We start from the raw sequence: 27149 nt of genomic DNA, 5'->3' as shown, positions 1-27149 counted from the left end.
CCCAGTGAATTTAAAACCAACAGTGCTGCATGTATTGACCTATTTTTCTGGACGTGTTTTACGGTGCGCATATGTAGTTGCAACACTTGCGGTTGAAATACAATAAACACATTTTTCGTGAAAGCTACCGCTGCCAACCGAAGGCTGACTTTTTTTCTCTGGCACCATGGCATGATGGGAAATAGAGTTATTGTCATTAAATGCCACTTCGCGGTCTGAAACTGTCTAACTGTCGATTGCGTGAGAATACTTGCCTTTCTATTTACATTTGAGGAAAATGCACTTGGTCTGAGGTTAGCGTGTTGTCAAATCCGTTTACGGGGCGAAAGAAAACTTCCTCTCTTATCAATCACCGGTGACGATTTTTTTCCCGAGCCAGAAGAAGACCAGCCCCGGAGGAGACAGGGCAGGAATGGTAGCTGGTTAGATTTCAAAGCAGAAACGATTGGATTCGCTGAATAACGCGGTCTGTTATTCTGCTTTAACGATGAATTTACTGCCATCGAATCCACATGGAAATGGGCTTCTTTATGCTGGATTTAACCAGGATCACGGTGAGTAATGCTTTTTTCCCCTCACTCCACTGACTGTACCGCTGTATAACACATTGCGAGCTTTCAGTTTTTCATATCTCATAAAAGTGCTGAATACAGATACCATCTACAAAAACACCTTCAGACAATCTAAAATTGTAGTCTTAATCAAGAAAATACCAAGTTTTTAATTTACTGACGTAAAGTTAGCTTTAGCTATAGGCTAACCTAAACAGCTAGCTCTGCTTTATTTCATTTTCGTGTTAAGCGAAGCTTCGACATTACCAGACCAACTTATATGACTACAATCAGTACGTTTTTAAATAATGAGGAAACCCTCAACAATAAACACTGATAAAGCAGAAGAAGAGTACATTTGACTAGTTTGATGTGTTTAAAGTTAGCGTGTTTGGCTAGCACTAGCTTAAAAAGACGGACCGCTACTAGTGCTAACAAACAGTTCACTTGTGATTATTTCTTTCAGAGCTAAACAGTATGTCATTTAGTCATCTTTTATGAAAAGCTTGAGTGTTCACTTGATTTTAATCGGTTAAACGTGGCTTTAAAATTATTTCTTATTCCATTCCAAACTCCACGTAGCCCTAAATTTGTTTAATAATATGAAATGCACAATTTTGTCCGGAATCTTTTTTTATTTTTTAGATTAAGGTTAAAACCCGATGTATGTGACCTCTAACAAGGTTTCCCTCTGAAGTGTTTTAGTCCAATTCCATCATAGGTTAATGATTTGTTCCGAGCAGCAGGTTCAGGCTCCACGAAATGTCACAAAATTACACAGCCTGCTTTGAAGTTCTTCTTCCTTCCGCGTACATCAGCGCGTTTTAACAGAGCTGTTTGTGTAAACCAAGTGCTGTGTCTGTGCAGGGTGCTTTGCTTGTGGGATGGAGAATGGATTTCGTGTGTACAACACAGACCCACTGAAGGAGAAAGAGAAGCAAGGTAAGAAAAGAGGGATGGGTCAAAAATGTTTGCAAACTTTGCATTTTTTCCCATGCCGCTTTATTGTCACCCAGTTTAATTTTCAGCATGAGTGAGAAGATAAAATATATTTTCCATGTTAATGTATGTGTGTGTGTGTTTGTATATATACAGTATATATATATATATATATATATATATATATATATATATATATATATATATATATATATATATATATATATATATATATATATATATATATATATATATATATATATATATATATATATATCAGTGACGTGCGGTGAGGTTAATGGCTGGTGAGGCACTGACGTCATCAGTCAGATTTACAAACATATGAACCATACTGAGTAACTTATTCACCATTTGATTGACAACAGTTGACGTGTTTTGTTTAAAATATCATTTCAACATGTTTTTTTTCATATACAAACTGCAGCATAGAAAAAAGCACAAACATTATTATCATCTTACCTTTACTTGTAAATAAAGTCCATACGCCGCTCCTTCTGAAGAAAATGACTTGCCGCTTGCTGTCACTTATTCTATTGTTTTTTAATGTCATAATCTCAGGGCTCACCGGCGCCCCCTAACATGAGGCACGAGAACTGCTGGCCTCACCCAGCGGCTTTTTTGCCGGCGTTTAGCGCTCATCACAAGAAACACGTCCCTCACATACAGTTATTTATAAAAACAAACACTGTGCATCAAATACATCTGCTAAATTATGTAAACTCAGCTCATATAGTACAAGTGATTGAACCGACATACAGAGAGACAGCAGTACCATCTGACTGCATAGGTATTGCGCAATCCAAGGTGAGGCTCAGCGGGCTGGTGCCTCATCGCACGTCACTTCTTAGTATCTGAACGGCAAATACGGAAATTCAGCGATTTTGAAAAGAAAAACACCCAAAAATGGTACATTTACATGGAAAAAGACTGCAAAGCACAAATTACTGATTAAATATAATAATTGAATTTATTTTTTCTCTTTTCTTCCCATAATGACAGGTGAGGCACAGCCTCACCTGCCTCTCCTGACTGCACGTCACTGATATATATATATATATATATATATATATATATATAAATATATAAATATATAAAAGTTGTTGTGAATCAGGAGCAGACGAAAAAATGCAGTTTGAAAAAGCTTATAGTTGTTACATACAAACTACAGTTGGGAAGCAACAAGCGCCCGGCTCCCCTCCATTCCAGTTCATCCCCTTGCAGACAAATGTATCCATGAATGTCTTTGTTTTCCTCATCTTAAATAGCATCTGGCTGAAAACTGTACGGCTCAATATTGCCCGCCATTTGTGTTGCACCGGTAATGTTAGGTTGGGGGTGTGTGGGGCTGTAAGGTAGCAGAAGAGCGTGTAAACCAGGGGTTCTCAAAGTTTTTGTAGCAGAGCGCCAAATTAGGAACTCGACATTAGACTGGAAGCCAAGTTTGGTGACAAAAATGGATAAACAGAGAAAGTTGTTTTTAATCACTTTAATGACCAAGTGTCATTTGTACAGTGAACCAGGCCCTCCAGATGTTTTCCCAGTTGCTGCCCACAGATCTTCTACTCGTCTAGTATTTGTGTCATTTGACAGACTTATTTCTTCAAGCCTTTTCTTTTGCTCTGGACAAACAATGTCAGCTACTTTCAGGATACATTATTTTTACAAACTCCCCGTCACTGAAGGGTTTGCCATTTCCAAAGCTACAACGTAGCTCTCTTCTCTCACAGCTTCACTGAATCTAGCCATTTTGTGAACATTATCTGCTGTGCAGCATAGCCTCGTTGTAGGTTGTTGGAGCTTATTGTTGCGCTCCTCGCCGGTAAATTTGTCATCGTTTTTCTGATTTGCAACATAGTGAGGATTTATTTTGAATTCTTTGAGCATTGCATTTACCTGCATGCAAATCAGGCACATGGCTTTCTCCAGCCCATGAGGTAGGACAAAGTAAGCATTTGTCCACTAAGCTTGATAGCGCCTTTTTTCCTCGCCAGCACAACATTTGTCCTCAAAGGAACCCACTCTGGCTCTATTTTATTGAGGGCCACAAAAAAATCTTTGAGAACCCCTGGTGGAAACAGAGGGTTGATGGGAAATGAAGGGACGCTCACTTCACACCACAACTCAGAGGTGAATTTCTAATGAACTCTTGCCGCTCTGCAAAAACTATGTCCTAGAAAACAACACCGTTTTTTCGGCTATAAATGGAATAATCATAAATAAAAGGCCACTGGGAATGTTTTTAAAATAGATCAGAGTTTAATATATTTTGGCCTAGTTGGATTGATTTGGACCAAATTGAAATGTAATAATGTTGAATTATGTTGTATACATAAAAAAACTTAAGTTGTGACCTGGTGCTTGTAAAATAAACGAAATGAAGCTGAATTTTTTGGATCAAAAAGGCTGCTGCTGTTCATTTTTGTTGGAAATTGCAGTATAAACCTGTGTGTTTGACCAACCTTCGCTTGGTATGTCATATGGGATAAAATGATTAACTAATACGTCTAAATACGTCTATAATATGTCTGACAGCTAAAAGTGTATTTTTTATGTCACCATGTTCAGTAGTTTGGCCATTCCACTGAATAGAACACCTCTGTCTAATCATGTGACCTGCTTTAGTCCTTCTGTAAACTCAGAATGAAGTGTTGAAGGTCAGTCTTTCTCCACTTCTGTGGCTTTTCTCTTCCTTTCACGAGGATTGCATCATCTGTGTCGTTTTTACGAGTGTTTCCGAGACACAATCATTCACAAACTGAAACGGGGAGGAGGTGCTTCCTTTTATTTTGGTTTAGTTTGAAATTTCAAGTTGGTGTCTTTGTCTTTCAGAGTTCCTGGAAGGTGGGGTCGGCCACGTGGAAATGCTCTTCAGGTGTAACTACCTAGCACTTGTAGGTGGAGGAAAGAAGCCCAAATACCCAACAAACAAAGGTACGTTATGCTGTAAAGTCAGACATTTTCATTTTTTTCTGATTTCTCTTGAATGCTCACTAACAGGAGGCTTGTACGGTAACCAATATCTATCTCAGTGGTCCATTCATTCTTAAATCTTTCCTTCAGTTTCAAACTTGGTTTCTATGTTGATAAAGAAATCAAAATGTAAATAAATGCCTCACTGGCAGAGTAGAGCTACCTTATGGTTATGTTAGAGCAGTTCAAGCTCTTAATGTTTGTGCAAGATGGAGACCGGCTCTTGTGAACAATGTTTCAGATCCCGTAAGAATTTATGACAAAACACTCATTTTCACATTAAGACCTGACATTTTACAGCTGGACGTTTAGAACAGGAGTTTCTGGGTCCAAGTGTTCGGTCCAGAGTTTTGTTGGACCCAGAAAACCCCTGGATTTGCTTCGACAAAGCTCTCCACGATGTCTTTGTTTGGTGTCCACCGTTCCACAAGCTTCCATCCGTTTCACTTTACTCATAGATCTCCAGATCAGTCATTTTGGGGGCAGAAAAAGTCTAAAAGTCCGACTTTAAGTCCAGATCAGACAGTCCAGCTTCGGTCAAAAACCCAGCCACAAAAATACTGATTTGACCTCTGAAAGTACATTTGGTTCAGTCCACTTTGACTCTGTTGCACGGATCAATGTACTCATCTGACCACGTGGTATCAGAACTCGGCCAGGCCCTGATCGTCAGTACGGAGCCACTGACATTTTGATCTTCATGTAAATATATGCCGGTTAAGATTTTTTAATAGAATCTTTATCTCTCTCTGATTTTCTCTCATGGATCATGTTTTATGATCTGATGAGCCTCATGGATCAAACAGAAACTGTGAAAGGTGAGGTTTCAGGTGTTTCCTTTTAAGATGCTTCTGGTTTGTCTATAATGAAGCACAGATCTCTGATGTCATCTCGCTTTGGTTCACTGACCTTAAATCAGAATTCAGTTTTGAGGAACCCCACATTTAAAGTAGAACTTTAGTCCTTTTAGCAGAAAGAAAACTGTAAAAATGACTTTTTTCAAAACAGAGTAAAAAATAAAGAATACAAGACACGTTTCCACTGTTACAAGTGAAAAAATCTGCCTAAAGAACTAGTATAAATGTTGTGATGTCCTGCTCTTTTGAAAGAAAATGAAATTTGCTACAAACACTCATGCTTAAGTACTGCTTTGGTAATTGGAAATGTCTTCAAAGAAGCACATGTTGCTCAAAAAAGTAGTTTTAAATCTTTATACTAGGTATATATATACAAATGTCGCCCCTAAATATATCTAATTGCGATTAGCAAAACAGTCCAACTATTATTTTTTAAGCATAATCATATTAAAAACCAGAACTGCACACTTTTGTCACAAAGTAATCTAAATAATTATCTGTAAATGTCTGTTTACTTTCCAAATTCTGTTCTGCTTCAAGTCTGTCTCATAATTAAAACCTCTGCCTTAAAAATATGAAGTAAAGTAAAAACAATTTGTTTCATTTGGAATTTAACTTAGACTTAGACTTGAAGGTTTATTCCAGAATTGTTGTCTTAAATTGTGGCATATCTCAAAAAAATACCAGTTAGACAGTTTTGTCCTAAATCAAGCTGAATGAGATTTTCAACTGGAATACTTTGAGACTGGATGTTTTTGGAGTGCAGTAGAAGAAAAAAGAAGCAGGATTCTTTCTGTCAGCTGAGAGAGGAGCTGATGTCTGCTGTTCGGCCCGTTTGCTTGTAAACCTCTGACCTGTCGCTTCAGTGATGATCTGGGACGACCTGAAGAAGAAGACGGTCATCGAGATCGAGTTCTCCACAGAGGTCAAAGCAGTGAAGCTGCGGCGGGACAGGTAAGACGGCCCCCCCTGGGGGCGGCGAGGCCCGCCGTCATCGTCGTTGACACCTTCTGAAGGGGGGAGGGAATTCTGCTCAGCTGTGTTTTCTGGACGTGCTCCACTTTCAGGATCGTGGTGGTCCTGGACTCCATGATCAAAGTGTTCACCTTCACCCACAACCCCCATCAGCTGCATGTGTTTGAGACGTGCTACAACCCCAAAGGTCAGTCAGAGCCAGAGCTTGTGCTATCTTGTGGGGTCCAGATGACCCCACTCCCACGTTGGGAGTGGGGTCATCTGGACCCCACAAGATAGCACAGGGGTTTAAAACAATCAAATCAAACCTCACCCCCCTCGTGTTGGACCTTCCAGGTCTGTGCGTGCTGTGTCCCAACAGCAACAACTCTCTGCTGGCGTTCCCTGGCACTCATTCTGGCCACGTGCAGATCGTAGACCTCGCCAACACGGAGAAACCCCCAGTGGACATCCCTGCCCACGAGGGGGCGCTGTGCTGCATCTCGCTGAACCTCCAGGGAACAAGAATAGCCACAGCGTCCGAGAAAGTACGTGAGGGCTGCTCGCGCGTGGGTGCTCATGTTAGGGGTGGGGGGCTTGGTTTGCTGGGTTTGACCTGCGCATGTGTCCACAGGGGACCCTCATAAGGGTCTTTGACACGGCTGACGGGCAGCTCATACAGGAGCTGCGGCGGGGCTCGCAGACCGCTAACATCTACTGGTGGGTACAGTGAACCGTTAACACCACAGCTGAGCGGCTCACGCTCTTTGAACTACCAGAACTCCTCGTTCTGTCGCAGCAGCCAGCCGCTAAGCGCCGATACGCAACACTTTCCTGCTTTTCTGCCTGACAGAACCAGCTGGAATGGGTAAAGTGTTGCATATCGGCCTAAAGCTGCCTTTTTCTTTGACATTTATGCTATCTCCTGGACTTTTTCAGAGAAAAATGATGATTTGATAGATTTTAAAGGCATCACTGCTTATGCCCAAGTCCTTTGGTGATAGTTTTACTTAATTTTAGCAATAGAACAAAAGAAACAATACAAATGCTCAAATTAAACCCAAATATACAGTACACACAAACGAGACACATTGAATACATGAAATATGGCGATGGTCAAATACTTTGATTCGTAGCTTAAAAGGAGTGAACATAGACGAATTTAGATGATCCCAGCCGTGTTATAATGGGGAATATTTGAGGAATAATGCAATTTTTTAGCATGTTCTTGTGGCATTTCTCTGATAACGGAGGACATGCATAAAGACAGTTCAGCTAAAGATTGCATGGGTGACAGGAAGGGGGACGGGATTGCTCCACTCTAACTGTCCTACTGGCAACTCGGAGGCGAACTTCTTTTGAACTCCTGTCGCTCTGCAGAAGCTCTGTCTAGATAACAGCAGCATCGTCGCATTTAAAAGACCACTTTGAAAATAGATCCAACGCCAAACTTTAGCCGAAGTGCAGTAAACAGACTCGTCCTCCTGCAGAAGTTTGATCAAACTGCTCTTTGGGTTTCTTTCAGCATCAATTTCAATCAGGATGCGTCGCTCATCTGTGTGTCCAGTGACCACGGCACGGTGCACATCTTTGCCGCAGAGGACCCCAAAAGGAACAAGCAGTCGAGGTCTGTTTTACGTCCATGCGGGGGGAGGGGGGGGGGGGGTCAGAAAACCAAACCCTGACTCGGTCTTCATCATCTCTGCAGCTTGGCGTCCGCCAGTTTTCTTCCCAAGTACTTCAGCTCCAAGTGGAGCTTCTCCAAGTTCCAGGTCCCGTCGGGGTCTCCGTGTCTGTGTGCCTTCGGAACAGAGCCCAACGCCGTCATCGGTAGGTGCAGGGAACGCTTTCAGCCCTCATCAGTTCTGGGCTCTCACGGTTTTGTCACAGTCTTCCTTTCATGGCGTTCTGTGGGTTTGTGTAACACTGAATGTTGTGAGTCAGCGGATTCATCTCCATCACAGAAACTTTTTTTTATTTTTACTTAACATTCCAAAATGAATTGATAAAATTCATGTCTTGTATTCAGCAGCTTGAAAAGAGCTTTGGTGTTAGTTTAATGTAATATTTGATTATTTTTGTTAGTTTAAAATCCATTTACATAAAAAAGATTTTACATAACTAACTTGACAAATGAATAGTAATTACTAAATCAGAAATCAAATCAAAATTTAAACTTAAGAGAGAAAATCAAATGGATTTTAGCTCCAAGAAACAAACGTCATCTGAAAAGTTGACCTATGGTATTTTTTGGACTGGAAGTCCCTCTGGAGGAAAAGTTGCATAAATGCATAATAAAGAAGAGAATCGTAAAGAACTTGCCCTTTTAGGGAGAAATGTATTAAACAAAATACAGGCAGAAGAACGGACTTTTCATCCTGAACGACAAATTCTAATAATGGCACGCCAACGTTGGGAGTGGGGTCATCTAGACCCACTAGACAGTATGTTGAACCTTTTTTCTTCGATAATTTGTGATCTTTACTGGTGTCCATGGATCACATGAAATCCTCTCCACCTTTGTTATGGTTGGGAGAACACGTCAATGTAAGGACCGGGTCATCTGGACCCCACGAGAAAGCATAAGGGTTAAGCTCTTTATATCACTAAGTCTATTGAGTTCTTCTTCCTCTGTGAACCTTCTGAACGGCTCCGCTGAGTGCACAGTTCACTCCGCCCTCAGCAACATCACTTCCAATGAAAAGTCGACGTAAAGGCGCGTTTTGGGCTTCTTCTTTCAAAACCCTTCGTAAAAAACGCACAGCAATTGAAAGGTGGAGCTTTGACCAATTTGGTAGCATGGATGTCATCCGCTTACATTCCCAGAAGTGCAAACCGTCACGGAGGAGAAATGAAAAACTGCGATTTGGGCCCGGCAGGAATTCAATGACATCATAGAGCTGGGGGGGGGGCTTTGACATTTGACAGCACCGCATAGCATCAGACTGAGACGCACTTCTTCTTCTCTGCGTTAGTCACCAGCAGATACTGATACAAACTCCTGCAGTGCCCTTTAGTGCTTAGAGCACGAAGACATCCGGAAAAAAAATCACAAATAAGTCTCTCCTGTGTAAAAGTCGCACCCCCGGCCAAACTATGCAAAAAAAACTCCAAAAGAGTAATTGTGAGGATCCGAGTCTTTGGTTCTGCTTTTTAGAAGATCCGGCGTAGGCGTCGTCTTCTCATCTTCAGAGGAAGCTGAGTCATCTTCTGTCTCTGCCTCACTAACACGTCCAGAACTATTGTCCTAGGTTTACCGTCTCTTCTTTTGTAAATAAAATATTGGCTACCCCTTCTGCTGTCTTGTGGGGTCCAGATGACCCCACTCCCAACGTTAACGTGCCTCGGAGGCACGTTAACGTTGGGAGTGGGGTCATCTGGACCCCACAAGACAGCAGAAGGGCTAATAGGATTTTTAAAAATCCTCTTCACATTCATGACCTGAATTGGGTTGTTGGTGCAGCCGTCGTCCTCCACAGTAGCTGATGTTTTTCCTGCCGTGCCCACCTGTCTGTGTGTGCTGTGGTTTCCGCTCAAACGTGGCCGTCTTCTGGCGGCGTGAGCACTTGTTGCGGTCAGCTCAGGCCTTGCGGCGCCGTTTCCCGCCCGCCGTTTCACCTCTGCTCTCCTCCCTGCAGCCATTTGTGCTGACGGCAGCTACTACAAGTTCCTGTTCAACCAGAAGGGGGAGTGTTCCAGAGACGTGTACGCCCAGTTCCTGGAGATGACCGACGAGAAGATCTGACGTCCGGCTGGCGCGCGTCCCTTCTTCGGGATGCCCCCTCCCTCCCAGACCGATAGACTCTGAGAACAGGAGCGCCATCAGGTAGAGGGAGGACTGCGGAGCGAAGGAGCGCCTCAAACATGGAAGGATTATGGATATTTTTTTTGTTTTTTTCTTAAATCTCTGCACATCTGGACACAAACACGACACAAAGAGGGAACGCTATTTTTGAAAGATTTTTAAATGTCTTCCGAGGAGTTTTCACGGACGTTTTAGTCGCCAAGTGAAGCGATCTATTGAAACGTTTTTGTCGACTAACACTTTCACTAACTATTGGCGTCCTCGGAGTCTGAGGAGCATCTGTTTGTGCGTCATGTTTGTGTAAATACCACAGCAGGCGTTAGGGAGGCCGCCTCCTCCTGGTCCTGATCTGTGAAGCTCCGCCCCTAAGTATTAGCAGGCCTCCTTCATCCATGTGCAAACGCGCGCCGGCAGACTGAAGTTCTCTTAACACTGTACAGAAAGTTCACGTGGTTTTGTTTTCTCACGTGGTGCAATACGCCAAGTGGGCGGGGTTTGGAGCAAAGCTCTCTGATTCGCTGCTTAGGCGGTCAGATTTACCCAATTTGAAGGTTTTTGCTGATTTCAAACTGGAAACGCTAAAGAAAGTATTTGGAAGGTTGACTAAAGCTCCAAGTCTGACTTTCAGACTTCATCGCAGATCAACGTTGTTGTCCCCCCCCCCCCCCCCCACACCCCCCCCTCCGCCGACACAACCGTTTGAATCCAGACCCCGACGTCTCGTCTGGAAACGGAGCTTTTGGCTGCGTCTGCTTCACACTTCCTGTTTCCGGCGATGCAGGACCGCACCATCCGATTCTGCTTCACCCCAAAACTGCTTCCTGACACTCGATGATTGTACAGCTGCATTTGAATTTGTGAATAAAATATAAACATCTGCTTTTCCAAATCGGGGCTCCCTCAGTTCAGTTACATGATTCCCATGTTTACAGACGTCTGTTTAACCTTGTGCTATCCTAGGCACTTTACCATTGGGAGTTGGGTCATCTAGACCCACTACACAGTGCGCTGAACCTTTTTTCTTCAATGATTTGTGATCTTCACTGGTGTCCATGGATTACATGAAATCTTTCCACCTTTGTCATGGTAGGGAGAACATGTCAATGCAAGGGTGGGGTCATCTGGACCCCACAAGATGGCACAAGGGTTATAGATAAAAATGGTAAAACTTTGAAATCTGAAGTATAAATGACCATTTTCAGTCAGAGGCTTTTAAACAACATCTACAGTCACGGCCAAAAGGTTTCAGAACGACATTCGTTTTCACAAAGTTTGCTGCTGAACTGCTTTTAGATCTTCGTTTCTGTGATGAACTGAAATCTAATTACAAGCACTTCATACGTTTCAAAGGCTTTTGTCGACATTTATGTGACATTTATGCAAAGGGTCAGTATTTGCAGTGTTGGCCCTTCTTTTTCAAGACCTCTGCACTTCCACTGGACATGCTGTCAATCAACCTATGGGACGAATCCTGACTGATGGCAACCTCTTCTTTCAGAATCACTTCTTGGAGTTTGTCAGAATTAGTGGGTTTTTGTTTCTCCCCCCCACCTCTCTCAAATTATGGGATTAAGACCTGGGGAGTTTCCAGGCTGTGGAGCCAAAATTCCAACGTTTTGGTCCCTGAGCCACTTAGTTCTCACTTTAGCCCCATGGCACGGTGCTCCATCCATCAGGCTGGAAAATGCATCATTGGTCACCAAACTGTTGTGGATTGTTGGAAGACGGTGCTGTTGGAGGGTGTTTTGGTACCATTCTTTATTCATGGCTGTGTTTCTGGGCATAATTGTGAGTGAGCCCCCCTCCCTTGGATGAGAGGCAACCCCACACATGAATGGTCTTTACTGTTGGCAGACGCAGGACTGATGGCAGCGCTCACCTTTTCTTCCACGGACAAGCCTGTTTCCAGATGCTCCAAACAATCGGAGAGAGGCTTCATGGGAGAATTAGCCTCAGCAATCTGTCACTGATGATTTTTCTTTTGGGGGGGGGGGGGGGGGCTTCTTTGCTGCCTTTCTTGACACCAGGCCGTCTTCCAAAAGCCTCACTGTGTGTGGAGATGCGCTCACACCTGCCTGCTCTGCACTGGTGGGCCACCCATCCCGCTGCTGAATCCTCTTTAGGAGGGAATCCTGGTGCTTGCTGGACTTTAACTTAACAAGAATTGACCCTCTGTCCTAGAAGTTCTTGATACTATAAATTGATTTCGGTGCAATCTTAGTTGCCATAATATCCTCACCTGTGAAGCCATTTTTATGCAACGCAATGATGGCTGCACGCGTTTCTTTGCTGGACACCATGGTTACCAATGGAAGAACAATGATTTCAAGCATCGACCCCCCCCCCCCCCCCCCTTTTAACGTGTCAAGTCTGCCACTCTAACCCAATCAGCCTTACATCATGAACTCCAGCCTTGTGAACACTGGTCTCACATTGGCTCACCTGAGTTAACTGAGCTGAAATGAACTCAGCAGCTCCTGTGATGACAGCATTGAAATGCAGTGGAATGTTATTTAGGGGATTAAGTTCATTTCATGGCAAGGCAGAAGAACGCAATTGAATGCAATTAGAAAAACAGCAACTTTTCCAGTATTTTTCTCAAAACTTTTGGCCACGACTGTACGTCTGATCAAAAGGCACAACTTTGTTCTGTGAAAACTTTCATTCCTTCAGGATTTCCAAAGCAAAAAACATAAATAAATCTATAGTTCCACCTGGATTACTCCAAAAACATTCAAATTTAGGGTTTTTCAGCAGGAGTTTACTCAAAGAGATACAGAAACTGAGAAGAACAGTTTTAAATAAATTTATAAAAAAGAAAGCTTTTTGTTTTGTACACTGAAGCAGAATAATCACTTATTTCTCCTCCTGCAATCTGAACAGAGTTGAAAAAACAAAAGTTGAAGTGCAGCACGGTCAGAATCATAAAGCCTGGATTCAGTCTAACTGTTGTGTTCAGATCATCGGCGTCGACACCCGTAACATGCATGAGTACGCTCACATACACAGGAGAATATACGTCTTATTTCATAGGATATTTGTAAAATATGAACAGAAAAAAATCTGACGTACGTACGGCCAGAAACGGAAAGAGCATTCACTCTGTAGTGTTTTCTTCGAGGTACAGAAAGACTACATTCATTTCACACAAAACAACAGAAAGCTTCCCAAGATCCCACGTTGAGATGTTTCCAAGATCCGACAGAAAACCGCCTTTCTGCTGGGGGAGAGGGGGGGGGGGGGGGGGAGTGGAGGCTAGCTGCCAAGAACGGGAATGTCCACACGGCCGGGCGTTTCCTTAGTGGGAAACGGATGCAGCAACTGTTTGGTTCGAGTCTGTAATGCTCCGGAGAGACACCCCCCCCCCCCCCCCCCTCCTGTCTGGTGAGGTTTCCAAAACCTGGACGTTGATGCTCACCCCTCCCCCCACCCCCGTCACCAGGGACGGCCCACTTCCCTCCATGACTCGAGTCTTTGCATGTCGTGTCCCGGAGTTAGAATGGAAGAGTTCGGCAGTGGGGGGCGGCACATTCTGAAGTCTTTTTGGCACCTTGGAGAAGACGGGGGCTCTGGGTGAATGAAAGCAGGACTTTGGGTGGGGTGGGGGGGTTGAAGGTAGTCTGGGTTAGAAGGCTAGTTGCTGCCGTCCTCTCCAGCTGCGTCTGTGCTGCCATTGTTGGTGGTGGAAGCTGCTTCCTCGCTGCCCTCCTCTTCCTCCCCTTTGGCCCTCTTGGACTCAGGCTGCTCCTGCAGTTCTCCATTCTGCCTCTTGGTGGGGAGGGACGCCGAAGCCGACGCGTGAGCCGCCAGTAGATGAAGAGGGTTTCCTGCAAAGAAGCAGGCGTCGTCAGGAGAGTGAAGAGGATCGCCGTGTCGCTGAGGATCCGATCCAGCCACGGTTCTCACCATTTCATTTATTATGTTGGAATGATTGCTGTACGTACGGCGTTTTATTGGATGTTTAAAAACTGAAATATGATCTATTTTTAAACACCGTCTTTTACATTTAAAACAGAAGTTCAGAATGAACAAAAACTTTACATAAAAACAAAAAGTTTTTGAATTTAAGAACATTTTACAGACGCACTCTGGTACGGCTTCTTCATGCTAGCAGACAGTCATGATTCACAAAAGGTTTTTGTCATCTTTATTTGATCATAATAAAGATTCATAGATTCAAATATTTTCATTCATAATGAAATGTAATCTAAATTGTCGACTACATTTTAAACAAAACCGGTTTTTCGGGACTTATCTCAGTATGTATAGGCATATATATATATATTAATATTCAGTATTCAGATACTTGTTAAAACCATTGGTTTTCTATAGGAGTGTCGTCCAGAGACTGGTTGGGCGACTCCATGAGTTTGGAGTCTGATGCACAGATTCCATGTCTTTTTCAGCGGAGTGCCTCTGGTGACGGACATGTTTTGCTTTTGCAATCGGGGTTGTTTGGAACTCTTCGAGTGTGTTACTGCAATACAAACATCTGTAACAGATGTTAACTCTATTGAGTTTTAGCCATCCAGGGACCTGCCCCCCCCCTCCCCAACCACCCAAGACTTACACTGGCGTCCAGACAAGAGCCAAGCCACCGCTGGGTGGCGCTGAGCCCCCACCCCCAGAAGCGAGGCAGAGCCACCCACAACCAGCACACAGCGCACCCCCGACAGCCGGCCCGTCAGCCCCATCCAGACCAACAGGGGGAAGAGGCCGGGGCCGGTGTCTTTTCTACAGGTGATTAGTTCAAACAGGAGTCTTCAGCTCAGGTGACAGTTTGGTTAGGAGAGTGTAACTGGTCTGAGTGAACCAGAACTCTGAGTGGTTACTTGGGGATCAATACTTATTGTAGGAGCCATGAATGTGATTGTAGTTCACCTTACTGCCAGTAGGCAGATTCTGTATGTAAGGGAAGACGTCACAGTGTTTGTCAGGTGTTTTGGCCCGGAAGGGCAAAGGGTTTTGACCGCGGTACCGCACGAGTGTAAGAACGCAGGCTGGTCAATGTCAAACGCAAGTATATGTATGTAAAACGACAGCAAATAAATGTCAATGTATCGCCATACAAAATGGGAGTGGACATTTAATGACTGGAGCAAACAGATGCACGTCAACCTCACCTGGGTCAAAACAATCTCAGTAGCTGAGTTGTAGGCTTAGCTCCTTCACTTATTTCAATCATAGAAAGGCAAACAAATGGATAGAAAGTGGATTTATTGATTTTCCATCTCACTGTTCATATGAACCTACCATGAGGATGGCAGACTGTCCATTTCTTTTTTGAGTGGGTAAACCTACTAAATCAGCAAAGGATCCAATACTTTTCTACTGTATCTGCATTCTGCAGCTTACATGAAGCGGTGACTTGAATCAGCTTAGAAGAATCAGCTTGTAGAAAACCTGGTTATGGGTTCAGTCGTTCTGTTCAGGTATTCTGTCGTCCTGTGTAGCAGAAATACAGGTGTGTGTGTATGTGTGTGTGTGTGTGTCACCTGTGCATGCTGCAGTGCTGATGGGAACCAGATGTGTCCCATTCTGGGTGATGGCCTTCACAGGCAGCTGGTGCTGACCTATTGGGGCCTGCTGCACAATAGTGACTGTTGTCAGAGGCGGAGCCTGGGTGCTCTGAATGATGCGGCTGACTCCGCCTATAGAGGGGAGTGGCTCCACCTTAACTGTAGGAGAGGAGGAGGAGGAATGTGAAGCTGAATCTCACGGATGGGACAAAACAAAACAAACATCACCTTTCATCTCTTTGTGATTCGATCCTCGATTCTCTTGCGGTTCCGGGCTCGCCGACAGAGGCTGTCCACACACTGTTGCCATGGTAACAGCTGGGATCTGGTGGACAACGTGCACGGTCTGCATGACGGGGGCAGAGCTGACCGTAGTGTTTACGATGGCGGGCGTTGCCATGGCGTAGGTAACGGGCTTCATCGAGCGCTGCACTGCGATGAGCACAGGCTGGCCGCTGAGGGGGGAGCCTGACACAAGGGTGGAGGGGCATAAATGTTTACTCGGGTCATGCATCGGTCTGTGGATGAAGGGGGCCGGATCTTACCGGGGGAGTTCTGTGCAAAGCGGGCTTCTTGAATCACTGCAAGTTTTGGCTGGACCACAGTGGGGGGTGGGGGAGCTGGTTCTGACTCCATGGGAACTGGGGACCCCTCCCTGGATAAGCTGTCTGGAGTCTGAACCCCACTGGAATGGGCAGACAGCGCCCCCGTGTGGTTGGGAGAAGCTGGGGCACTCCTGAGACAAAAACAGAATTTAGTAAAGTGTTTGAAGGAAGACCAAACCACCAGCACGAGTGTGTGTGTGAGTGTGTGTGCGGGTGTGTGTCTGTGTCTAAACTGTACCTGGAGGACAGAGGACCTAAGGGGGTCCGGAAGCAGGGAACCCCCCTGGGCCGGCGCTTCCTGAAGGCTTGTTCTATCAGCTTAGCCTCGGAGGCCGGGTCGATTCTCCAGAAGGAGCCTTTACCCGGCTCCTCCTGGGACCGGGCCACTTTGATGAAGTAGCGGTTCAGGGACAGGTTATGTCGGATCGAGTTCTGATCCAAACAGAAACACAGAAGAACTTGGTTTAAGGCGTAAGCCTGCACTGAATCTGGATGCAGCTCAAGACCTTCAATCTCAGAGTTGTGGCTGCATTTCAGGAGCAGTAAAGTCTGAAGCCACGTTCACACCCCCCCCTCGGCGTCACGCGTTCATCCAGCCGTTTGTGAGTGTTTTGGGGGTCCACATTAAAAAAGGTTCTAGCGTGCATGTGTAGCTATGCACATTTTTAAGACCAAGCCACAGCCATTGATCATCGTCTACTTGAGCGTTGAAAGTTAAACCAGGTCAAACTTTGACCAATCGGGTCTCAGATTTGGTTATGACACGTGTGTGGCGTCCTTTTTAATTCAAGGAAGTGCCAATGAAAATTGATCATGGAGAAGAAATAATAATTAATAATTGCAGTTTGTGTCCTGCTGGAATTTTATGACATAAATTGTAATTTAAAAAAAGCCTGGAGCAATATTGACTAGCTTTGCACCCCTATGACATTTCACACTTGGCGTCTTCCAACTTCCTGCGGTAGTATGGGACAGCGACAGCCCCACCGTGTGCTACGTTCAAGAACGTGTGTCACATGGTGTGAACATAGCTTCATGTTTGTTCATCCAGATGCAAATTTACTAAACATTCTAAAAAAAAAAGGGATTTTTAGAATTCAGAGAAATGTAAGGACAAACCACACTGAGGTTTTTGGTTTTTTTTGTCTTTTTTTTTTTATAACCAACAATACTATTACACACAAAACTCCCTAAACTTTTATCCATGAAAGAGAACATTCAATTAATCCTGAATCCCTTTTTTTGTTTCAGTTTAATGTTAAAACTGAAGTTAATGTAAAAAAAACAAAAAAACTTTCAGGACTTTGAGCTGAGGAATTTAGAAACTAAAGGCTGTTTCTTCATGGATGATGAAACCCTTTTTGAGACTTCATGCAGGTTTCACCTCTGGATTTCTTAAATTGTTTGATTGTAAAGAAATAACAGCTTTTCTATTTACAGTTGTTTTAATTGAGGTGATTAAAGTAGGATTCATTAATGTTTAATGTTATGTGTGCATTTTTTTGTAGACTTGTTTTCAAATTTGCTGGAAATCATAATAAAGGTGATATTTAAACAGTTTTTTTCATTATGAATATTATCTTGGCTCATGTTAGTCTCCGGCATTTAAAATTCGATCTGCACAGCTTTTCAAGTCAAAAGGGAAACCAGACTAATCATGGTTTCACATAAAACATATAATCTGCATGAATTATGTATATAGAGCGACATTCTTCTTTCTATCCAGAGAAGCACCGACCTGCCAGCCTTTATCCGCGGTTCTGTAGTACGGGTAGTTCTTGGTGATGTGGGTATAAATTCCATTCAGGGTCAGCTGTTTGTCTGTAGCCATGGTGATGGCTTGAACTATTAGTTGTGCATATGAATATGGAGGCTTAGAGTCATCCTGTGGAGACAAACAAAACAATCTTTTAATTAAAAAAAGACACAGGCAAGCCCATTTCATCGAGCAGCCGCAGAAAAAATGTGAGATCAAGATCCATTTCTGCAGCATCTTTGACTTATTTTAAATGACTTAATGCCTGAGATCTGTAATCATAAGTATAATCAAAAAGAGGGTAAAGATGAGGAAGGCTGAGTGTGCAGACATGAACAACAGCTTGTTGTGGAGAAAAACTGTAAACTCTGAAACCTGGTCAGTGCGACCGGCTGTCTGCATTCTGCACGGCGGGAAAACTTTCTGTTGTTCTTTGTGATCATGTATCCCAGCAGTCACATACACACGTAAACAGACACACAAGTCACTTTTTTTTCCACACAGCCCGAAAACAAATCAACCAGAACATCAGGTGACCCCACCCTTCCATCGACGTGTTCTCCCTACCATGATAAAGGACGAGAGGATTTCATGTTTCATGGACACCAGTGAAGATCACAAATCATTGAAGAAAAAAGGCTCAGCGCACTGTCTAGTGGGGTCCAGATGACCCCACTCCCAACATTAACGTGCCTCCATGGCAGTGGGGAGTGGGGTCACCTGGACCCCACAATATAGCACAAGGGTTTTGGGGAGCAGGTATGTTTTGCAGATCGTACGGCCATGCCAAGGGACGTCATGGAAATGGAGTGTACCATTGTCGTTTGTGGGGTAAGTGTATTTTTTACAGGTGATGCTGCCATACAGTGTCCTCACGCCACAGTCTTGTCGTTGTGTTAGCCTGCATCCAACCGCAGGGCATCAGATGTTTCGCCGTTCCGGCTTACATCTTTCCCAGTGCAGCCGATTCGGCCTCTGATTAGCCACCAAGACCCTGGAGGCCAACCAGAACTGCATCTTACGCTGCTGCAGAACCAGCGGTTTGATGGAGAAGGCGGGGCCAAAGACGCCTCTGAAAACAACGGCACTCCGACAACAGATGTGATGCGATTCCTCACCTTTGGACTGTCTTCACCTGAAGCCTCCTTGTCGTTTTCTGTCTGGGAGTTGTCTACGATGAGGTCAGAGGTGAGCCCCCGGGTTGCCCTGTAGCTGGAGAGCCCCGCCCCCCGTGGACTCGATGGACAGGAGTTAGCAGCGCTGTTGAGCCAATCGAGAGAGGAAAATTCAGGAACTCGCAGCTGAGAAAAGCGGGGTTTGTTTCAAACTGCCGTCTGACCTGAGGGTCCCCGTGGGGGAGGGCAGCGGGCTCATGAGGTGGGCGATGTTGTCAGGAATGTTAATGGTGAGGGGGGAAATCTGAGGTTGGACTGGCTTGACGGGGGACTCCGGCACATTCCTCGGCTCCTTCTTGTCACTGTTCAGGGCTGTAAATGTGATCTTTATGCTGGTGCTGGGGAAGCGGAAACAACACCTGGAGGCCGAGGGGGGCAAACCAAAACAAGACGTGTCAGAAGGCGTGAAGACGGCAACAAGGAGGCTATTCTGGAGAACAGGGCAGCTCTGACTCAGAACAGAACTGGAACCACAGACGCATCTTTCATGCAGACTTTGTTGAACATTCCCTAAGATGGATTGAATTCAGGTTCACGGGGTCACGGATCAATCCAATCGGGTCATAACCAAATGCTCCACGAGGTGAATGGAGCAAAAGTGAAACAATTGATACCGTTAATATTCAAGACCCAGTCCAATGAAAACTGTGCTTTGAACTTGTTCTTGCTGATGATGGACACATAAAAGAAAATGAAGCACATATTGAGTATTTCTTTTTTCAAATCATTGTGAATCAGGAGCAGACGAAAAAAAGGGCAATTTCAAGAAGAGTGTATTTGTTACATAGAAAAGCTCCCTGCCACACCTAAACAGAGAGCTCTCAGCAGTGGAGAAGGGTAAGGGGGATGGGGTTTCTCCACACAACTCAGGGGTGAATTTCAAATGAACTCCTGCTGCTCTGCAAAAACCACGTTCTAGAAAACGACACAGGTTTTTCGACCTCGGCTAAAAACAAACGCAATTATAATTAAAAAAAGGCCAACGGGAACGCTTTGACAATCGATCAAAAGATCATCTGAGTGGGACATAAAAGTCAGACAGAAAGACAGAAGCAGCAGATCAGCTGGAAAATTAACCTTGAAACTAGGCCTGCACAATAAACCGCAAATTTATTGTTATCACAAGATCAAGCTGTGCAATGTGCATATCGCAAAACATAGCAAAAAATGCAATAAATGGTTACCTTAAATGTGCTAAAACAATCTTATGGCAGCTTAAATTATTTAACGAATCAAATAAATCCCTTTATGCATTTGACCAATCGGATAGAGCCTTTAGCGTTGTTGACCAATCAGATGGAGCCCTTTTATGTTAGATGTTCCCTCCTATGTCAACGAGGGTCATTTGGAGTACAATTCTTAAACTGTTGCAATAAAATGGGAATGATGTTTTTGGTTGTTTCGCTATTTGTTTATATACCGCAAATTATATCGTTATCGCAATATTAATCCCTCATATCGCAAGTTTTCCTCATATCGTGCAGCCCTACTTGAAACCATGTTTGTATCCAGAAAATACCAAAAAAGCTGGGCAGCAAGCTGAGAATAAATAGTGTTTATTTCACTAGATTCCTTCAGATAAAGACACAAAAACTGTCAAAACCACATTATTCATGCATGAAAAAGTCTAAAATGATGTATTGACGGTTGCATGGCAAAAACAGATTCTGGCGTCTTTTCTAATCTTCTCCAACAGATGCGAAGCTTTAGTTGCGTCCAGACAACATGAAACTAAAACAAAGATTTTAGAGGTGGTTTTTCCTCAAATGACAACATTCAGTGTCCATGTCCACATCACTGTCCAGGACTGACAAAAATGATCTGTAATCAGTTTATTACTTTTAGTCTTGAACGTCAGAAGTGCTGCTGGGAACAATGAGCTGTTGTGGTCGTTGGTTCACAGAAATCGGTACCTTTCCTTTAATTCATTGTAGGTTCATTGATAAGTCTGCTGGATGATTGTGGTTGTGTCTCAAGCTAGATTTTAAAGACCCACTCTGATCATCTTTTGATCTGTTGTAAAAGCATTCCCAGCGCTCCTTTAATTATGACACTTTCAGTTTTGTTTTCTCCGAAACAGTTTCTGCAGATGGAGTAGTAGTATACGGGACTGTGGATGCGGAGCAACCCCAACCTCTTTTCCCGTCACCCATAACTGAGTGCTATCTGTTTATGTGCTCCCCCGCAAGCTCACAGCCCCTCACACCCCCAAACTAACATGACTGGTGCAACAACAACTGCGAGGAATTTTGGAGCTATCCATCCGTACAGTTTTGATCCAGAATCCGGCTCAGACGGGGAAAACAAAGATGTACACGGATCTGTTTGTCTGCAAGTGGAAGCATAAGAATGGAGAGGAGCGGGGAGCATTTGGCCCTCTGTCATCAGAAAAAAACGCCCCAAGAAAACAAGTTAAAAATACCAAAAACACCATTTTCATTGGAGTGGGTCTTTCAGTAATCAACAGCAGGGCTTGAAGATACTTGATGGGTTTAGAGGCTGTTTCCATAGGAACCCAAAGCCTGTTGCTTTGCCATTCATCTGATAAAATAAAATAACACAAAAATGTTGTTTTTGTTCAAAATATCTGTTAAATCTGCAATTCATTCAAGCATATGATAACTCGTTATGTTATTAAAGCAATGACTGACAGCAGCAGCAGATGATGGGACAACACGCTCCTTCTATTAGTGATTATAATTTTACTGGACGGAGGAACGTCCTGCCCGGCAACAGGCTGACCACGGGGGTTAGAAAAGGCCCAACATGCTGTACCGAGACTCAGCTTAAATATGGACTTAATGCAGACGCCATTATGTAACTCAACGCATCTAATTTATGATTCATAACTGGGCTTAACCTGGAACTTTGACACCAAAGTACCAACGATCGTGAGAATGTTCACACTGTGGTTTCTTCCAGACAGATTTGTATGTAAAATTTGGTCTGAGATCATGAAGAAAAAATAAAAAAGGCCTAATGTAAAACCAAAATGAGGAGGAAAATATTGATATTTAATCCTTATTACTTCATCCATCAACTCAATAAGCTTACATTTAAAAGTCTGTGCAAAAGCTGGCATTATCATGTTCTTAGGTTGCCGTTTTAAACTAAACTTTGAGGTAAGAAAATTTGTGGTTTTTGGGGTCATTTTTCGAGCAATTCTGCTACAAAAACTGTATACAAATTAGTAATCATCTTAATCTAAAATAATGAAACTACAAAATTTAAAGGAGTGGTTTGTTTTGGTCAGAAAAAGTTGCCTCTACCGTAAAGAAACAAACCATTGAAAACGTAATGTTACAAAGGAAAGTTTTAATATCTTATTATAATACGCTGTGTCACATTTAATAATAAATACCACATGCTTCATTTTAACTACGGCAAGCCTAGAGGTCATTTTTTTCACGCGGTACTAGTGTTTTGGACTCACATTTAACAAAACCGGGAGGGGGGGGGGCGGTTTTTAAGACAATTCGGCCGAATAAGATGAAATTAATCGACATAAACAGAGAAATGTATGCTAAGAGACGCGCGCGGCGCAAATTAAAATGTTCTTAACTCGCACGAGCGACATGGAGACTAAGTGTGACGTCGGAGCCCACGAGTAGCATGTCTCGCGCTTGTTGTAGCTTGACACAGCACGTGCAGCGCCACTGCGGGCTAACAAAACAACAACATCACAATAAGCGCATGAACGCGCCGGTCCACGAGGTCCTCCCGACTCCAGTGAACATCCCACTTACATGCGTGGCAACTGCAGAGGTGGAGCCCCTCTTCTTTGGAACACCCCATCCACGAACACCCCGTTTTTCCCGAGGCAGCGCAGATAGAACTCCCCCACGCCGTCTTCTCCGGCCGTGAATATTTCCAGATGCCTCCGGGATATGAAGCTGGAGTGCCCCATGCTGACGTCCACCGAGCCCTGGGAGGAGTTCCGACCGATAGTCACCGACCTTTTCTTCATTAGATACTCGAACTCCCGGCCCTCGAGCCGGGCTACTGCCGACCCCAACATTCCGCTCACCACCGCCATCTTCTAAGGGCTCGGTGTGTTTTCTAAACAGAAATATCGACGCTGCTGCAGGGATCTCCGGAGGATGTTTCTGGAGAGTTACTGGAAAAAAGAAGGGGGGCTCCAATTTTTACACCGTGGAGAATTTGGCCAAGAACGTGTCAGACCGGGGACACAGCGGCTTCGACCCAGGAGGAGGGAGGAGACAAGAGGGGAAGCATTGGCCAATCAAAAACGGCCAAACGGACGGAAGTGCGGTGATGGACGTTCCCGTGAACAAATGGGAAGCGAGTTTGCTTAAGAGGATGTGCGGTGTCGACCAATAGAATTAGCTGCAGGTTATGGAGGTCGGTTGAAGTGCAGGAAAGGCAAAGATGCGGCAAAAGAGGAGAAATTCAAATAAACAAACAAACAAACACGCATAGGATGAACTTGTGCTTAAGAGTAATTTAATCTTATATTTGGTAAATTTCACAAATTCAATAATCTTTTTTTCATTTCGCCGCTTAATAAGTAAAGAAATAGAAACCAAAAGTACCAAAATGGTACCATTACCAAAAGTAAAAAAAGCTACATGTTCATATTGTCCGTCTGAATATTTTTAATTTATCGTAATGTATTTTTGTAACATATCAATCCTCGCAATCCTCTGGCATTCTCAATGTTCTGTTTAAATAAACCCAAAAACTTGTTACAAAATAGATAAAAGAAAATTTACATACGTAAATCATGGAATTTTTAGAATTGTTCCAATAATTGATTAAAAAAAAAGTAGCATCCTATCGTTTAAAGTCTTTTTGGGGTGAAAACAAGCCTTTCCTTTTATTTGGATTTTTTTAGAGGTTTCATTTATCCAGAAAATTTGTGACACGTGTTCATGAACGCCCCAAAAGAACATGCATGTAACCCTTGGTGTTTACAATCTACTTTTTACTAGCACATGGTCGCCCCCTACATAAAAAATGTGCTGTATTCTGTCACACGGCAATAAAACATGGACAGAATCACCACTTACTCTACTAAATGTCTCTGTTGGATTTAACTGTCAATTTTTCGCACTGTAAAGACTTGTTAATACTTGCCACTACCATTTATTCTACAATGTATATAGAATGCTCCAAAAAAGTATCTGGTCAGTCATCACTTGTGAAGGTTTTCCCACTTAAAAGAGGACAGAGGCTGTATGAGAGGCAAATGAGAACAAAAAAAAAAATCCAGAAAATCACATTGTGTGATATTTAGAGAATTTATTGTAAATTATGGTGGAAATTAAGTATTAGGTCACTTAGAAAATCAGACAATGTGATTTTTTGGATTTATTTCTCATTTTGTCTCTCATAGTTGAGGTATATCTATGATGAAAATTACAGGCCTCTGACTAAATACTTTTTTACCGACTGTATATTCATACGGCTAAAGCCCTCTGGACGGCTGCAAACTGCATTTCGTCTCTGTGTACTGAAGTTGAATTTTTTTGTATGCTATTCTTTATTATTCTATTTTTAAACGACTGTCACTTCCCTAAATTAAAAGGGATGTCATCCAGTCCCTGATTGGTTACAGTTTGACCTGCGTTCAAAGACCATGTCTTTTGTGCCTGGAGCCTGAAAGCTGTCATAAAAATGTCTGTAGGAAAGTACGAAAGTTTTGAGCATGGAAGCCCAAAAGTGTGTATTTATGTGCATTGACACATGGTGTGAATGCAGCTTCAGTCCTCTTCATGTTTTCTCATCCTCCACTGACGGATTTCTTTCTGAATACAATTTGCTCTGTATGCTTCATCTTCACTCTCAGGTCATTTGCTTGAGTCCCAACCGGTTTCCATTTTCTTTCATGCTCCTCGGTTTACAACAGAAGTGTGCTAAATGAATACTAGAACACTTTTTCTTCTTGGAAGTCTGGTATTAGGGAATGTGCCAATATCTTTCCCATTATTCCTATGTAAGTACCGGTATTTGATTCCTCAATCAAAATCCAACTGTTTCTGGTATTATTTCTTTCAACCAATTAAACCCGTCTGCATTACCTGTTGGAGTTCCTCAAACCCACCATGGGGCACAGGTTTCCAGCTGCCACGGTCAGAAGTTCCTCATGAGGACACGTCCTTCAGACGGTGGACTGTGGACATCCTGTTCAATCCCCACGGCTTCCCCTCACTCGACCACCAAGATGCTGACCGAGAACCGGACCTATGCAGCTCCGTGATGACTCACCGTCACCGTCTCAGAGCCGCTCCACTCCATGTCATAACGTTCTACCAAAGAAACTACTACATAAACTGATCCAGAGTTCTGCAGTCTTTTTTTTTAAATATCCTATTCCTTTCATCCTTGATCTGCTCTGTTTCCTGGTTATTCATTGGTATGCATTTTATAAATGTAGAAAGTGTTTGTCAGAAACAGATCATTAAAGTAGAGTAAGAGTTTATTTTTATTTACTTAAGTAGTTTGGTGCAGAAAAAACTCTTACGATCATAAACCAGTTTTTAATGTTTTTGCATCAAGATCATTGAGGTTTATTAAAAACACAGGAACAAAGCACTGCTTAGGCTCAGAACATGGAGGCCTTCATAGAAATAACGAAAGTTACTTTCTTGACCTGAAAAAAGCTGCAGACTGTTGGCCTGAAATGCGAAACACAACCTTGACATTTAGTGCAATTATTCCTTTTTAAGTCACCAACATTTCAGAATAAAGTGAATGGATTTGGATCAAATGGATTACATCTTTTGATTTGAGGAGGAGCCTAAAAAGATGCTCCGCTGTGTGTCTTTATTTAGTTATTGTGCTCAATGAAATCAAAAGCTGGTGGATAAATTCATGTGAATTTAGATGGAGAATTTTTTATTTCGGCCAAAACTAAACATAGATTTTTTTTAAGTATGTTATTACATTTATTATTTTTGATGCACCTCATTTTTAGCATAAAAGTTAGTCTCCAAAATTTGGCATAAAGAAACACAGTAGTGACTATGGTCAAATGCTGCCACCTAGTGGTTGTCATGAGAAAATGCCGGAGTTTCGCTTTGAACAGATTCTTTTTTTTCCTAAACGCAAACATTGATTGTTTTTGTTTACAGAGAGACAAATATCAGGGGTTGTTCCTGAATTTCAGCATCCAAAGAAAGATGACAAATATTGAAATTAAATAAATTTACTGGTGCATGTGCAGCAACTGAAATAAACATTTTGTGCAGAGACTGGAATCAGGACACGTGGGAGTTCAAGGTGGTTATTCCCCTCAGAAAGAAGCTATTTTTAAATCTGTTTGCTTTAGCCGTGATGCACCTGTAGTGCCTCCCAGGATGAAACAATCCTTGATGAAGCTTTTTGCTCTTCTGAGGCAGTGGGATGTATAAATGTCTATACACTTTCTGCAGCCACTCCCTGTCTGTCTGCAATGCTGCAGCTGCCAAACCCAACTGTGCTGCAGTTTGTCAGCAGGCTCTCCATGGATGAGCCTGCTGACAAACAGGTTGGTGTTGGGATTGTTCCACCTGAGGACTCAGGAAGTGGAGATGCTGCAGAGCCTTTCTGGTTTGGATGTTTGCTGATAAAAAACCTGAAGGGGGGAATATCTCCACATGCTGGCCGTTGAAATAAAGGGGTTTGGGTTCCTGAAATCAATGATGATCGCCATGATCTTCTATGTGTTTAGAGTGAGATTGTTCTCTGCAGACCAGGTTGCCAGTTTCAGGACCTCTGTAGGAAGACTCATCACCTCTGGAGACAAGTTTTCATGTCTTCACATCTTTGTTACAAACTGACACTTGTATCTCCTTCAGAACATCCACCTTCAGATCACTATACAAAAATATATATGTAACTGCCAAAAGGGGGATTTTTAGAGTTTATTTTGATTCTTTCTGACTGTAAATTACTAAGTTGGGATCTGAATGAAATGTTTAAAAAAGCAATCCTTTCTCTTGCTGAAGTCTTGAGTTGTTTCCATTTTCTGTCATGCTCCTTGGTTTACACTAGTC

General features: G+C 43.1%; 2 protein-coding genes across 2 annotated transcripts; one reads left to right on the top strand and one right to left on the bottom strand.

Moving 5' to 3' along the window:
• Nucleotides 1–21: 21 nt before the first annotated feature.
• Nucleotides 22–10986, top strand: wdr45b (WD repeat domain 45B). The gene is made up of 10 exons (XM_004080667.5): nt 22–554; nt 1419–1493; nt 4341–4442; nt 6205–6292; nt 6406–6500; nt 6650–6840; nt 6927–7012; nt 7818–7919; nt 8001–8122; nt 9931–10986. Exons 1-10 carry the CDS (start codon nt 488–490, stop codon nt 10035–10037), a joined length of 1035 nt encoding a protein of 344 aa, XP_004080715.1. The 5' UTR covers nt 22–487; the 3' UTR covers nt 10038–10986.
• A 1850-nt stretch (nt 10987–12836) lies between these two features.
• foxk2a (forkhead box K2a) lies at nt 12837–23603 on the bottom strand. The gene is made up of 9 exons (XM_023949553.2): nt 22899–23603; nt 19317–19511; nt 19096–19237; nt 17960–18106; nt 16460–16653; nt 16162–16352; nt 15845–16084; nt 15593–15775; nt 12837–13924 (listed from the first exon to the last, which is right to left on the bottom strand). Exons 1-9 carry the CDS (start codon nt 23186–23188, stop codon nt 13731–13733), a joined length of 1776 nt encoding a protein of 591 aa, XP_023805321.1. The 5' UTR covers nt 23189–23603; the 3' UTR covers nt 12837–13730.
• Between the last annotated feature and the right edge of the window lie 3546 nt (nt 23604–27149).

Source organism: Oryzias latipes, chromosome 19 (genome assembly GCF_053564925.1).
Source record: "Oryzias latipes strain Hd-rR chromosome 19, Olatipes_Hd-rR_3.1".
NCBI classification, from domain to species: Eukaryota; Metazoa; Chordata; class Actinopteri; order Beloniformes; family Adrianichthyidae; genus Oryzias; species Oryzias latipes.
Note: the sequence above shows the minus strand (reverse complement) of the source record. Positions and strands in the feature narration are given on the sequence as shown.